The sequence below is a fragment of the Rhagoletis zephyria genome, unplaced genomic scaffold, assembly GCF_001687245.7.
Source record: "Rhagoletis zephyria isolate East Lansing unplaced genomic scaffold, Rhagoletis_zephyria_1.1 Rzeph_scaffold_08367, whole genome shotgun sequence".
NCBI lineage: Eukaryota > Metazoa > Arthropoda > Insecta > Diptera > Tephritidae > Rhagoletis > Rhagoletis zephyria.
Genome location: NW_016165447.1, coordinates 12092 through 27613, shown reverse-complemented (window position 1 = coordinate 27613; position 15522 = coordinate 12092). Strand labels below are relative to the sequence as shown.

General features: G+C 37.8%; 2 protein-coding genes across 2 annotated transcripts; one reads left to right on the top strand and one right to left on the bottom strand.

The window, feature by feature from the left end:
• The first annotated feature begins 1677 nt into the window (after positions 1 to 1677).
• Positions 1678 to 4001, top strand: LOC108375001 (uncharacterized). Its single transcript, XM_017631064.1, has 6 exons — positions 1678 to 1861; positions 1917 to 2269; positions 2343 to 2424; positions 3329 to 3510; positions 3576 to 3749; positions 3816 to 4001. The coding sequence occupies exons 1-6, from the start codon at positions 1831 to 1833 to the stop codon at positions 3903 to 3905; spliced, it is 912 nt and encodes a 303-aa protein (XP_017486553.1). The 5' UTR covers positions 1678 to 1830; the 3' UTR covers positions 3906 to 4001.
• A 42-nt stretch (positions 4002 to 4043) lies between these two features.
• Positions 4044 to 12975, bottom strand: LOC108375000 (adenosine deaminase CECR1-like). Its single transcript, XM_017631063.1, has 8 exons — positions 12882 to 12975; positions 8222 to 8306; positions 7802 to 7918; positions 6980 to 7477; positions 6757 to 6926; positions 4858 to 5042; positions 4638 to 4774; positions 4044 to 4574 (listed from the first exon to the last, which is right to left on the bottom strand). Exons 2-8 carry the CDS (start codon positions 8292 to 8294, stop codon positions 4111 to 4113), a joined length of 1644 nt encoding a protein of 547 aa, XP_017486552.1. The 5' UTR covers positions 8295 to 8306; positions 12882 to 12975; the 3' UTR covers positions 4044 to 4110.
• Between the last annotated feature and the right edge of the window lie 2547 nt (positions 12976 to 15522).

Below are 15522 nucleotides of genomic sequence, written 5' to 3'. Positions count from 1 at the left end.
AAATTATTTTTTGTTTGTTATTCAACTCTTCTTCTTGTTTGGCTCTACAGTTGCTCTGCGGTTTGGGCCGAGACTAAGAAACTTCCACAATTGGCTCCTTCCTTTGCGAGGTTGCGCCAGTTGAACATCCCAGTTCAGACAGTTCCTTCTGTACTTGGTGCTTCCATTGTGCTCGTGGGCGCCCTTTCTTTCGTTGTCCACCAGGGGTACCGAGTCGAAAGATCTTTTCACTAGAGCCTCATCATCCATGTGTCCATTAGATTAAAAAGCTCGTACAGTTCGTCATTCTATCTTCTTCGGTAGTCTTCGCCCACACGAACAGGGACTAAGATTTTGCGTAGAACAGTTCTCTCGAAAGACCCCATAGCCTTCCCATCTTTTTTAGGCATCCTCCATATTTCTGCGCCACATAAAATGATAGGCATGATGAGAGATTTGTAGAGCGTAATTTCGTTCGTCGAGAAAGTGCCTTTTTAACTGCGTACTGGAGTTGGTGGAGTTTTGATGCTGGGTCGCACAGTGATATTTGATATTCATTTTGTGTCCATAATTAAAAAAAAATAGTATACTGACAGAATTTCTGGTTTACAGGGGTTTTTGAGGTCGTTGAATTTTAATTTTTATCAAGTTTTTAAGCCTGCTTTTAATTATAAAATAATCATGTTTACGTGTATCTTGCACGAAATTGGTGAAAAAATAGTTTTAAAAAATTATCTTCAGAAAAACTTAGAAAATTATATGGTAAAAAATAGCGTGTTAAACAAAAGGTCGCACATGGTCCGATTCAATATTTGGTATTATAGTATAAAATACAATTATCTTGAAATAAACATCAACTTTTTATTGGTGAAACATGGAGAAAATGACTTGAGTTTTTCTTTTAACTGTTTTTATTAAAAAAATCCGTTGAATATTTCATGAAGTACTAACTATAAAATTTTTAAATTGTACCTTATATTGAACTCGCCGCCTGGAGAAAAAACCCCGATTTTACAAAACTAAACTCGATCGCCCCTATGGCTTTGTTCTTTCGTTTTTTAATTGATCGGTTCTGTTTATGGAAGATTCTGCGAAAGATTTACGGACCTTTACGCGTTGGTGATGGCGAATATCGCAGACGATTTAACGATGAGCTGTATGAGGTTTACAACGATATAGACATAGTGCAGCGAATTAAAATTCAGCGGCTCCGCTGGCTTGGCCATGTCGTTCGGATGGACAGAAACGCTCCTGCTCTGAAAATATTCAACGCGGGCCGCGATGCTGGGAACAGAGGAAGAGGAAGGCCTCCTCTGCGTTGGAAAGACCAGGTGGAGAAGGACTTGGCTTCACTTGGCATTTTCAATTGGCGTCAGTTAGCACAGAAGAGAAATGACTGGCGTGCTGTTTTGGACTCGGCCAAAATCGCTTAGGCGGTTACAGCGCCAAATAAGAAGAAGAAGTTTTGTTTATGGGCATCGTGAGGTTAAGTCATTTGATAACAGGTACACACAATATTAAAAAAAACTGCTGGCATCCACGCTGTATTTGACAAATTTAGCAGTTTTTACCCGAAAAGCGTTCTCTGAGAGCAATATTGCTTTTTGATAATTTAACAGGTTTCACCATAAAAGTTGAGGAACGAAACTAATAAAACTCTTAGCCCCTAAAAGGTTAATGTTAACAGTATGTTAGTTGTAAGTGATGTTAAACAAGACAACGTGCTTACGTCGTAACCATATGATTGGATAACGAATGTCATAAATGACATCAAAAGCCAAATTGAACAACAGTGCAATAGATTTGAGACATATTTGAGAAAAATAATACTTACAATTAAATAGCACGAAGATGGTCAAGAAGATTTTGATGATCTGTTTAGGTATGCGGAGAAGTTATTGCCGCGATTCTTTTAATGTAAGTTTCATTCATTGCAGGTAATATTTGCCGTTCTCCCATTGCCGAGGCGGTAATGATTGACACAATCGAAAAAGCCGGCGCCTCCGCTGATTGGGAAGTGGATTCTGCTGCAATTGGCGATTGGCATCGTGGCAGTCCACCTGATCATCGAGCATTGAGCACAATGAAGAAACATGATTTACCCTACAACAATCGAGCCCGTCAAATAAAGAAGCAAGATTTTCATGATTTTGACTACATTTTCGGCATGGATGAGGAAAATATGGGTGATTTGCGTTCGCTTGCGCCAGCGAATTCCAAAGCTAAGTTGCTAATGTTAGGTGATTTCGGGCTGGATAAAAGTGATCGCATCATCGTGGATCCTTACTATGTGAGTGGAATATTCAAGCAATTGAACTAAACTATGTTTGCCGATGAATATGTAACATTGTATACTTTTCCAGCAACGAGGCGATGCTGGTTTCGAAAAAGCTTATCAGCAATGCGTTAAAGCGTGTGCGGCGTTTTTCAAACAAGCTGTGGCTGGTAAGGTTTAAGAAGAAAGCAATTGAATCTAAATTAGTTAGCATGTTAATAGTGAATTTAAATGTTCAATGCACGAAAATCTGCTGATTGATATACGTGATATATGCAAAACCCCTTTTGTGAAAGCATAAGAAATAAATAGATATTTGTTAAAAAAAAAATAAAATGCAAACAAAAATTGTGTTTTTGCCAAACAACTTATAGTATAGGGCGAAGCACAGTAATGCAAAGAAGTGCAAGTAGTTATCAAAATTATACCACGACAGTCGGGTCTACGTAATCAGAACGACGCAGATTTGTATCTGGCAAAGGACTGTCACCATCATTCTTCAAAACTCAGCAACATCAAAAATACAAAGGCGGTGCCTGTTGGCGAAGAATTATAGGAACTAAGTATGGTTGCATGCCATACATGGCTTGATTGGAGGCCCTACCTCGAATAGACCCATCAAGTTTTGCTATTTGTGGGATGAAACGATTCGACCGCCATTTCATAACTGGAAACACATAATGAAGGAAAATGGTGATTTCCCAAGTTCATAGGAAAAAATTTTAAGTGAATAATTTTTCACCTTTTTTCATCTGCAAATTTTCCACTGTTTCAGATTTTCTTTGATTTTCTTTTTGTCAAAAACGAAAAATATAAAAGTCAGCAAAATTTCTTATGTAAGTTTTCGCTTTATTTGACAAATTGGCTCTAAGAAACATGCTAAATTATATTAATCATGAATATTGTTTCCCTAACTTTAGAATATTAAATTTTAATAGTATTTGATAAAATCGAAGCATGAAGTCCTTGAAAATCCTATTCGTTTGCATTGGTAAGTTTAGATTTACGGACCGAGATATGTACGTATGTGTGTATGTAAATAGGTGTTGAAATTAACAAAAGTCTTGTACGCAGGCAATACTTGTCGTTCACCAATGGCGGAAAGCGTCATGAAGCACTGGGTACAAGAATACGATCTCAGCTGGGAAGTGGACAGCGCTGGCCTGAGAACGTGGAATATAGGCCGTAAGCCAGATGATCGCTGTATCAAGGTACTGGCAGAGAATAGCCTTACAACAGATCATGTGGGAAGACAGGTAATATACATGCTCCATACTGAAGTACATTGTCTACAACCCAATACATTTCGAATGCCTCATAGATTACGATAATGGACTTCTACAACAATGACTATATTCTCGCCATGGATGAGCATAATTTGCATGAGCTAGAAACCCTTGCAAAGGATTCGAGCCAACAGCGTTGCGCAAAAGTCGAGTTACTGGGAAAGTATATTGACCGTGCTGAAGACCAAATTATACGTGATCCCTATTTTGTGAGTTATTTCAATTAAATTAGAAAATACTTTTATTACAGAGGTAAACCTCAATCCCAATTTCAGTGCAATTCAATAGGTGGCTTTCGATGCGCTTTTCTGCAAATAACCGAAAGCTGCCAAAATTTCATAGCGGAACACATGTATACTGATTAGAAACACTTTGGAAATATTTAAAATTGTAAAACGTACCTTAAATGCATGCTTAAATGTACAATGAAGTAGTCATTCATAAATTTCATGTAAAAAATATATCGCAGGAGTTATAATTTAATTTTATATTCATCTAAAAAACGTGTACGTACAAATGAAAACACCTATGTATATACATCTATACTATATGTATGTATCTAAGGACAAATTACACTACTTCCCCGCTAATGACACGATCCAGAAATGCGGACCAATCACTCTGCAACTGCGCATACGCATACTCTTTCTCCGTATCACTCAACGCCGAGTATTTAATAGAATTCCACACTAGACTCTTGAGTGTTTTCAAGCCAGCATTACTCGGTGCGAAACTCATAATCGCGTAATAGAAATCATAACTCAAACCTTTAGCATTCCAAAAACCCGGATCGTCATTCGAGATTACTAACGGTATATTCTCGGACATAAAATAGCCACCCGGATGATTTCGCAAATCCCAAACTAAATTCAACACCTGATTCGAGAGCGGACTAATTTCGAGCGCAATGTCACGCTCTTTAACGGCCTTGCTAAGCAAGGGATGCTTCATCAGCGAATAACCATGTCCAATGCGTGTGGTATTCAAAAGAATAGCATCGACTAAATTCAAATCCACTGACGAGCCCAGCCAATCTGAGAAATAAAAAGGAAACGTATTCCTTCGTTTGTAGTTAACGGTATTGATTTGAAACTCACTTGTTTCCCCGGCGTGAAAGAAATACTTTGCAGACTTCGGTAAATTCTGTAAAATGGACGCAAACGCTTGCAAAGCTTTTCCCTTATCCTCCTGTCCGATCAGATCAAAACCGATAACGAAATCGGGATATCGTTCACTGTGAGGAGAGAAAAATTATTTAAACATGACTGTATTATTTCTTTTTCAATTCATTTATAATTGTATATTCGTTGCACTCACTGGAAGTCTTTGAATGTTTGGAAAGCTTTAAACATTTTAACATCATCTGAGCCACGATGCGCCACATAGATTATTTTTAGACCTAAGAAGCTGGGGTGTGAACGCTTGAACTCATCTATTAGCTCTAAAAGAATGTCGGCGGCTTCGTACTCAGTTGCAACTGTGGTGCCATTAGCGCCATAAAGCTGAAACAAAAACATCAGGGCTCGTTATTTTATTTTTATTTTTTTTGTAGTAAAGGCTTTAAGACTATTAGCCGCCAAGGTCATTTAATGGCAGGCCTATGAAACGTAAACTTTCGATGGGGCCAAGCCAAAGAAAGAGTCGTGTTAATTGGGGTTCGCCGATCTAAACGTGGTGTCGGTAAAGTTCACAGCACTACAACAGCACTTAACGCCATAAACACACAGATAACACGTGGCCTAAACCGCAATCGCCCCTGTGAGAGAACAGTCCTAGTAGCGTTGTTGAAGGCGTTTGACACCATCTGTCATTCCACGCTAATAGAAGACATTGGAGGAGGCCTCCTCTCCCACAGGCATTCAAACGGTGATCGGCGAATCATATGAGTGGTAGACAGTCGTCAGTAATCTTCCGTGATCAAACCCCGAAACCTAGAAGAATCAAACAAGGGGTTCCACCAGGTGGTGTCCTCTTCCTCTTACTGTTTAACTTCTACATTTCTAAGCTCTCCCAGCCACCTGAGAGAGTTTCCCTCATCTCATACGCTGACTACTGCTCGATATTGGCGTCTGCGAATGGAATGGAAGACCTCTGCTCAAAAGTAAACGGCTATCTCCCCAGACTTTCTCGCTTTTTCACTGCAAGGAGCTTAACACTCTCCCCAACGAAATCAACGGTGGCCGTCTCCTCCACCTGGACGAAGGAGGTTAGGCTTCAATTAGGAATTCACGTCGATGGCATACCAATTCCAATAGTGAAAAACACAAAAACTTTAGGGGTCACCTTTGAAAGCCTCTTCTCCTTTTTCATGCACACAATCGCAGTTGTCAACAAAGTACAGAGCCGCAACAAGGTCCTCAAGCCGCTCACCGGCAGTACCTGGGACAAAGACAAAGAAACGTTGTTGGTAACATACAACGCAATTGGCCGGCCGGTTCTAAACTATGCTGCGCCTGTTTGGTCGCCGGGGACTCGTTGGACACAGTGGACGGAGCCGCAGACAGGGTGCCTTTCGATATCGCCTAAGCACCAACTACACAGCGAGGCGCAAGTGCTTCCTAAGCAATTTGTGGTGGCATGCCACGGACGTGAGCACCCTAGCAGACCCTTTCTCTAGGAGCAGCCTCCGCCCAGGCACGTCAGGGGGCACCGACGACCTACTGCCGAGTGATCAACGGCATTCACAGGGAGTCGGTCACCCGGCCTATGAATGCCGTAATCGGGGCCCAATAACTACCTGTGGTAGACGCGGAGCTTCAACTGCCAAGATAGACTCGCGTTACTGCGTCCAGTTACGGTGTGGAGACTCCTCGCACGACGCCAACGCCGAAGTGCAGTGCGAATGGAGCCATTTCTGGGATATGCAGTTCAAATAGGTTTTTGGGTTGGAGTTTGATACAAGCCGAAGGATAAGCATACCGTCACTACACACGAATAAAGGCGCGCTAGTGTTTTGACGGCGAAAAGAGGCGTTTAAAAAAATTTTGCGAAAAAAGATGCTTATAAAAAACTTTGGCGTCTTTGACGCTGAAATTTTTGTATGCGTCTTTTTTCGCCGTCAACTTTTGAGCTCGCGCCTTTATTCGTGTCTAGTGACGATACGGAATAGCCCGGACGCAATATGTTGCTCTGAGCTGAGAAAGATCTAGGCAAAGTTAGATCGCCGAAACAACAGGCCTAGGTCGGATACAACCCGCATGTTTCACATTAACTCACCGGTTTAAATTTCATGCGTAGCTCCGCGTACATTATATTATCCTCGTACATCTCTTCCATCAGCTGCCAGTGAAACATACGAAAAACTGGTTCATAGCCTATGGTATCACTTACAGTGTCGAATATGTCTTCGAATCGTCGCCAAACCTTGTTCTGATCATTGTATTCAACTGCAAAAGAAAGCTAAAGATCCTTACAAACTGCATGGCTACACATCACTTACGTTCCGGCAAACGCGAGTACAAACTAAGTTTAGTTCCCAAAAAACTATCATATCGACTCCTTGAGAGTGTGCGCTCACGCTCCTGCTGCACATTGTAGTAAACCGAGCGGCAGCCATGTTTCTTGGCGTCCTCACGGAAGCTCAGCACAACACTGCCGCGTGCAGTGAAGCACTTCAAGAGACCCGGCGTGTAGGTGAGATTTCCGATTAGCCAATCGACGGAGACCGCAGGAGTGCGGTGTACGTGCAAAATGGCGCCCTTCGGCATCGCTTGTAAGAATTTGAAAACATTGCTCTGTTCGATGAGCGGCTTGGCTTTGAAAAAGTGCAACGCCGGTGCGTGTTCGTGCGGATTTTGCATGCCGTAAGTGAGTTCCATCAGCTTGTGGCGCATGAAAATTTGATGTACCATCAGCTCATTTTCATCAAGTTGCAAGTGACCGCCAGTGAGAAGGAGTTGCTCAGCTTCGATGAGTTGGTCACGTTGTTGTGCGTATTCTGGGAGGGAAATTATGTAAGTAAGGATGATAAATATCGATTGTCCTCTGCAATAAAGGCACAACTCCAAAATCAAAAAAAACAAAAAAAAAACACAACCCTTCCTACTGTTGAGTGTATTAATATTTACTATATAGTTTAGTAATCTTCACTGCTTACCCAAGTAAGGATTAGACATGGATTACACAAGGAAGGGTTTTGTTTTGTTGAATTTTGAGTTGTGTCGATATTGCAGAGAACCATCGATATATTTAAATATAACGGTATAAGTATATCCATATATACATAGTACGTATGTATGTGTGTGTGTGTGTAGATACGTACTTAACGTATTTGGCTCATCGTATAAATGATCTGCGGTGAGAGATTTCTGATACAATATGCCACTAATCGCAGGCTGCGGCGCCACAATTTCCTGTGTTGGCGCTACCACACGTGCAGCTGGAATGCAAAGTGATTTATATAGAAACTTATGCACATATGAGGCATTCTTCGTCAACTGAAGCCCACAAAACTACGGATTCAATCATGGTTGGATTCAATCATGGATCCGCCATTTGGAATTTAAAAAAAAAATGCATGGCCAGCTTCACCATCAATGACCCCAAAAACCCTCGAGTACCTAATAAGCTTCGAACTTATTCAATAAATATATAAAAAGTTTTCCGCCATACATATCTAACCATAATAAATCAGTTGACGAAGAATGCCCCTAATACCTTATTCTCGCAAAAATTATATTACCGCAATGATTAAGAATTTGTAACAGTACAAGTAGGCAATACTGGATGGCGGCCATTTTTGACGTAGGAGTCATGATGTACCAAACCTAAAAGTAGGAGATGTTGAAAAAAAAACTTTGGATTAAGTAGTTCATATTTACTAAGCAACAACATAAACATACATAAACGGTAAAAATACCGTTGAGTCTTATCCCAAATAGATACAATCAAATGCATTTACACATAAAGTACAATAAAAATGCCAACCTTGACCAACAGCGAACTCATGTAATAGGTCGATTAACATTTGTGGCCTAAAGGTTCATGCTCGCATTAGAAACTGGTTAATTAATAATTAAAAAAAAAAAAAAACAACAACAACAAAAAGTGTGTTATCATTTCACGCAGCAGATATATTAATTGCACATTTCTATGTAGGTGCATACACTCATAGCGCGAACCATGTAACAGGTATGTATGTATGTAAATATTCGGCTTTTTTTTGCGATTTGCCAAAATGATGCGTAATTGGTAAACACTTTTTTTAGGCAACGCAGTAGCGAAGCAGCAAGGCGAGATTCTGCGTTCAATAAACCCAAATGCATAAACAATTCTATTTTTTTCAATTTTTTTTTATTTTTTTGCAAATAAGAATAAATTAAAACTCGAGATTTTTACTCCAAAAAATTTTTTACAAAAGCTTCGTTCAATTTTAGTACGACAAAGTGCAGGTTTTAAGTAGCTACGTCTTACAATTAATTTTTGCCAATTTTTTTTTTTTGGTCGACGGTGCTACGCATTTTTTTTCATGCAAGTTTGGTATGCTCGACAATTTGTTAATTGAGAAGAAAATGAGCAGCACTTTATTACACTAAATTTTAATGAGTTACAAAACTGCAACCAATTTTTTTTCTAAAGGTTCTGATTAAAATGTTTGAAATTATGATGAAAATTTGTAGAATTAATTCAGAATGTTAGGAATAGAGCTTTACTTAAAAAAAATAATATAGTAAACATTAAATAAACAAAAGAAAAATAGCCGAACCATGCTAAAATGTAGAATTCTAATTTATATTTTGGTCACTGTATGTGCTCCTCGATTCGAAACACAGACATTCAGACTGGTTCATAGGCATGCCATTTTAATGAGCTTTAAAGGCGTCGAAATACCGAACCCCGAATACGGAACAAATAATAATAAACTAAAAATGCTTGGGAAAATCTACTTTTTTTGATTTTTCCTGCTGCCAACCCCCAGAACTGAAGAATATCAAAAATAAGGGGACACGTATTCTTTTTATTTCGAATCGAGTATCGGTTACCCGTGCCGCCGAGGCTTTGAAGTTTCCCATGTATTTGACTTAGGGAAAATACACTTTTGCGTTAAAATAATATTTTTTGATCGAATAAGAAGTCTTCAAAAAATAACACTCTGATGCTTATTTAACTCAAAAATTTTATTAAGTGTGTAGTAATAACCCATAGTCCTATCTGTAATGTACAAAAATTAATAGAGCTGTTCAGGATCGTGTGTTAAAGGTGTTAAAAAAAGTTTTAACCCCTACACATTTCTGGAAAAAGTTGGCACCTATCTACAAAATATAAATATTGTACACCATTTTCTATGACTTGCAATCATATCGCGTCGCATCACATCACGCCTTACCCCACACTTTATCACCATTACATCACTTTCACTCGCTTAATATCATTTGTTATCATAACAACTTGCGTTAAATTGTGACGCACGCAGCTAATCAAATGACATCACATCATGTTTATATTTTATTGTAAGCACCTGTAATGACGAACAATTCTTTGCTGAGTTTGATGGCGTTTTCAAGTCTGCAAAAAATGTTGCCTTCTCATTGCCCTCTTCTTAGTATTTGTGCGTAGAGGTCAAAGAGGAGGTAACCTTTTTTTGGTAGAAACGAAAACGCCATTAGATAAATATGGAAATTGAGGCAATGCGCGTTTTATTATTTGCATATTTGGTGGAAGTCATTTTGCTATAAATTTTTTACCAAAAGTTCAAGTGCAACCATTAGGTTAATACATATGTATGTATGTATTAATGGATATGCTATTTGATTTTGTTGAGCACTACAAATCGAATATAAACAAATTCTGTATAAATTATTTGCTTGCGAATTCGGCATTTCGGCATAAAAACTGAGAGCCAGAGAATTTTAAATAGAACAATGGGTCACTCCATGTAGAAGAGAAAAACTAGAAATAATTTTTGTCTAGGAAAACTTTTACTCTTTACTTATTTTTTTAGTGACAAAGATTGTTACAAAGGACTTTCCAGCGAGGAAAAAAATCAATGGCATAAATTGCGCATAAATCTGTGATAACAGTAAAGCATGTATAATAATTCTTATTTTACTGTTATAATAGCTCAGAAATATATATTTTAAATATTCATATTAAACCAGTAGAGTTAATTTTACTCACGAATTACTTATGTACTCTTAATAGTGACTCGTACCGCCCGTCACAAAATACTCTCCCACCCGTCACAATCTAAAAGAGTTTTTTTTATGTGCTGAGATAGCGCGTTTTCGAATCGGCAACCAAGATAGGGTGATCCTCCACTCAGCCATATGTACATTAGGGTATTTCACCAACAAAAAATTACTGTTTTCATATCGGGATGATAGAATTAATATTATCTTAATACTTCCGCCAAAATATTTCGGAAATATATTTAAGGCATTCCCCTAAACGCGAAAATATCTCGAATACAGCGATTGCGCTGGCACGCATGGATGACGGCGCTCCGGTGAAAAGATCCTTCGACTCCGCACCCATGGGTGGACAACGAAAGCAAGGGCGCCCACGAACGCAATGAAAGGACCAAGTGCAGAAGGACATGTCTGCGCTCGGGATAACCAACTGGCGCAAATTCGCACAGCAATCGGAGAAGGTTTTTATATCGTCGTTTGAAGTACAAACCCGTGTATAAACAAAATGCAAAACCCGCTTATGTGAGGTTGCATAAATTATTTTCTAGATAGTAAAAACACTCATATTTCAAAATGGTACTCTTTTTTTATAAAACAATCGCATTTCTGTCAAGTATACTTCAGGACGTATGGGTAAGCATTTAGCTAAGAGCTTGGAACTGGAAACTGAGTCCTGTAAATTCGTAAGGCATATCAGAACGAATTAAAGGGGCCATATAAATTGTGATTCCGAAGTTATGGCTGATACAAAATGCAACGCCTGTGCTATGCGCTGCGCCCCCTTTTAAAAACTCTTTTATATAAACATACCTTACTATAAGCACCTACATATGTACCATAGGTATGTCTGCATACCAAATTTCAAGTTCATGTGACTTATCGTTCCGAAGTTATGGCTGATTAAAAATTCCACACCTATAAAAGGTGCCACGCCCCCTTTTACAAAATCATTTATATATGTATACCCTATTATAAGCAACTATGTACCATAGATATGTATGTATGTCTGCATACAAGTTTCACGTTTATGAGACTTATGGTTCCGAAGTTATAGTTGATTAAATAATTCACGCCTACGGGAGGTGCCACGCCTCCTTTTCCAATTCCGCCCGTCTTTTCCTATGAGTATGGAATTAATTTCGTTTATCTCGACACAAAGTTCTAGTACTCTACCACAAATATTTTAAGAGACATACATACATACAACATGAAACATTTTTTCGTAGCTTTCATGAATACCCTTAGTGTTTTCATTCTGCTCGGTCAAACACACTTTATCTTTGCCAACTATTTTAATTAAGTCACTTTCGATTTTGGTAACTTTTTTGGTGTTTTCAGCTTAAATATTTAATTCTGCACACGAAGTACTAAAATTATTCGATGTTGTAAATATTTGTTACACAAATTACACAAGTGTTTTTTTTTTTAAAGCAAACAATTAAATAACTACAACGTAATACTCTCACTAAACTATGTACATATTGTTTTTGTTGTTATTAAATGCTAGCTACAACGTTTATTCGTTATTTTAAGTTTTTGGTGTTTTCAGCTTAAATATTTAATTCTACACACGAAGTACTAAAATTATTCGATGTTGTAAATATTTGTTACACAAATTACACAAGTTTTTTTTTTTTAAGGCAAACAATTAAATAACTACAACGTAATACTCTCACTAAACTATGTACATATTGTTTTTGTTGTTATTAAATGCTAGCTACAACGTTTATTCGTTATTTTAAGTTTTTGGTGTTTTCAGCTTAAATATTTAATTCTACACACGAAGTACTAAAATTATTCGATGTTGTAAATATTTGTTACACAAATTACACAAGTGTTTTTTTTTAAGGCAAACAATTAAATAACTACAACGTAATACTCCCACTAAACTATGTACATATTGTTTTTGTTGTTATTAAATGCTAGCTACAGCGTTTATTCGTTATTTTAAGTTTTTGGTGTTTTCAGCTTAAATATTTAATTCTACACACGAAGTACTAACATTATTCGATGTTGTAAATATTTGTAACACAAATTACACAAGTGTTTTTTTAAAGCAAACAATTAAATTACTACAACGTAATACTCTCACTAAACTATGTACATATTGTTTTTGTTGTTATTAAATGCTAGCTACAACGTTTATTCGTTATTTTAAGTTTCTTACAAAATAGCTATTTTTATACGATTCACTCACTTCATTGCACTACTTACATAAATTAACTAATTAATTACTTGCGGCGTTATGCTAGTTGCGTATTAGCTGCGACTTTCTACTAAAAATTAGTTGTGCTTTCGACGATTGCCGTTTTTAAACTGAAAGGAAGCACCAAAGGTCTCGGTGTTTCGTTTCATTTTTTTAAATTGGTCTGCGTTAACCAATATATGTATTTGCAATATTTAGCACCATTTCATTGAAAGTGGATTATAATAACACCAAAGTTACAGCAAATATGTATGTATGTATGTATGCGCGATTCTATTCTTGATTTTAGCATTTGTTGGAGAGCCTGTTTACTTACATACATACATACATTCACATTTACATTTACATTGCCAGAATTCACATGCACGCATAGATACATATGTAAGTGTGTNTGATTTTAGCATTTGTTGGAGAGCCTGTTTACTTACATACATACATACATACATTCACATTTACATTTACATTGCCAGAATTCACATGCACGCATAGATACATATGTAAGTGTGTAAATAATTTTTGCTAAATTTGCTGAAACTTGTAAATATTGTAAATAATTTGTATTTTTTTTTTTATTTCATTCTCATCGTAAATTCTGTAATTTCACTGCACCAGAAATTCACTCGCACACAAGTAGATTCGTATCAAACCGCCTGAATTATAATAACGGTAAATGTGTGCTTATATTTAATAGAAATGAAAACCGCGTTTGGCTTTGCTTGCNTCGTATCAAACCGCCTGAATTATAATAACGGTAAATGTGTGCTTATATTTTATAGAAATGAAAACCGCGATCGTCGGCTTTGCTTGCAAAACGTGCTGTATGTATGTAGGTATGTATGTAAATATAAGAACTCGTTTTTTTTTTACTAAAAATATTTTTCTTTCAATGCTGACATTCCGGAATATTTCGGTNCGTTTGGCTTTGCTTGCAAAACGGGCTGTATGTATGTATGTAAATATAAGAATTCGTTTTTTTTTTACTAAAATATTTTTCTTTCAATGCTGACATTCCGGAATATTTCGGTTTTACAATGTTGTTGCTTGTATCTAACCCACAGCTAAAATGGCCGAAAGTATTCGACTTCGATCCCTTTCTCATTCAAATTTTTATTTGGCGGTTGATTATTTTGTATGCTGTGTAGCTTGTTGCTAGCGATGTGAAGCTTGATTTGCAGGTAATTGCCGCCATCTTGAAAACAAAGGTGATCAAGGTTTTTTTTGTCTATTGCAGTAAAACGTTCATTTTACGGTCCCAACCAAACCATATGCAAAAGTAAATATTCATACCCGTTAGTCAAGTTTTGGTTAATTTAGTTGTAGTGGCTGTAGTCATCCAGACTCTAGATGACGGGCACTCGTAGGCCTGGTGGCCCGTGGTGATACCATTTTGGCTCCTTCCTAAGTCTGGCAGTTCATGGAGAAAAGATTGATGAAGACAGGTAGTGACCAATAACGATTGCACATTGATTCCTCGTCGTCCCACAGCTGCGGCAGTAGTCGGTTGCTGGACATCTAGTTCTCCTAGCATGTATATCCACTAAGCCGCCGCCAGTGAGAGAGCTCCACAGCCAACATAAGTTGGGCACGTTTTAAGAGGTAATTATCCTCTTTACTCTGTATGACTTTTTTGTGATTCTTGGTACTTGAATCTTGAGGTCAATTGTTTCATAAGACGACTTCACGACGTAAACCGCTCATAGCTCCCTTTATCCCAAATCGTGGAAATAATTATTAAATTAATTGAAGCCATCAGAACCATCGAATTGTCCTCACGACATGTGGTGTTCTGGAATGACAACACAGCAGAATCCATTGTGGCAATGAGTGCCTATATAAAGGTGATTCTCCCCAAGGATAGTTAAATACAGTAATTGTACTCCATGGAGCCTTAATATGGTGGCTTAAACTCACGAAATCGACAGCGCTCAGAGGTCTGCAAAGAACAACAATAAGCACCTTCATCCAGTTATTCCAAACGAAGTCGTTTTTGCAGCAGCAATACTTAAATAATGGAGCTCATGGATAGAGGAAATTGCAGATCATTGGACTGTTCTAGACACATTGGGTCTTGATACCCATCAGTACAGGACTACTTATTGTATAGACTCAACCATCTTCGATAAGAAATACAAAGAAGTGTAGAGCGAGATGTTTTCTCATCTGAACTGAGGCTCAATACATCTTTTCCACTCCCCTATCCGTGCAGCGAAAACAAATAAATGATGGTTACTTAGGAAGCACCTCGGGGCCTCACTCAAAGAATTACAAAGAAAAAACAAATTGCATATATTCATCTTTTCTGGCAGTCAAGAAGCCTAGAATACTCTCCCAAATTTATAGAAATTCAACTTGAATGGGTGACTTCACTCAAGATATTGAGAGTAATTCCAATGCTGACGAAATACCAAGGAAATGTTCGACTACCCCAATGCTTCTGGGAATAGCCTTGATTGGTAAGCATACTACTTACAGCACTTTTAAAAAATTTGTTTGAGATTAAACTCCGCTAATAGCCAATGAACGATGGAACAATATTTGGTCCAGTGAAATCTCCAGAAAACTCTATAACAGAAAACGCACGCAGTTGGTCTTAAGTTTAAACATAATAGAAATATCCTTCCTTATAAAGACACGCGATGAAACTGTGGT

Bases quoted from the DNA above. Each gene is read 5' to 3' on its own strand.
- LOC108375001 (XM_017631064.1), top strand. From the start codon at position 1,831: ATGGTCAAGAAGATTTTGATGATCTGTTTAG. The intron at 2,270-2,342 runs GTGAGTGGAATA...ATACTTTTCCAG, and splicing joins TCATCGTGGATCCTTACTAT to CAACGAGGCGATGCTGGTTT. The intron at 2,425-3,328 runs GTAAGGTTTAAG...TCTTGTACGCAG, and splicing joins TTTCAAACAAGCTGTGGCTG to GCAATACTTGTCGTTCACCA.
- LOC108375000 (XM_017631063.1), bottom strand. From the start codon at position 8,294: ATGACTCCTACGTCAAAAATGGCCGCCATCCAGTATTGCCTACTTGTA. The intron at 6,927-6,979 runs GTAAGTGATGTG...TTTCTTTTGCAG, and splicing joins GTACTCGCGTTTGCCGGAAC to TTGAATACAATGATCAGAAC. The intron at 4,575-4,637 runs GTGAGTTTCAAA...TTTATTTCTCAG, and splicing joins CTTTCACGCCGGGGAAACAA to ATTGGCTGGGCTCGTCAGTG.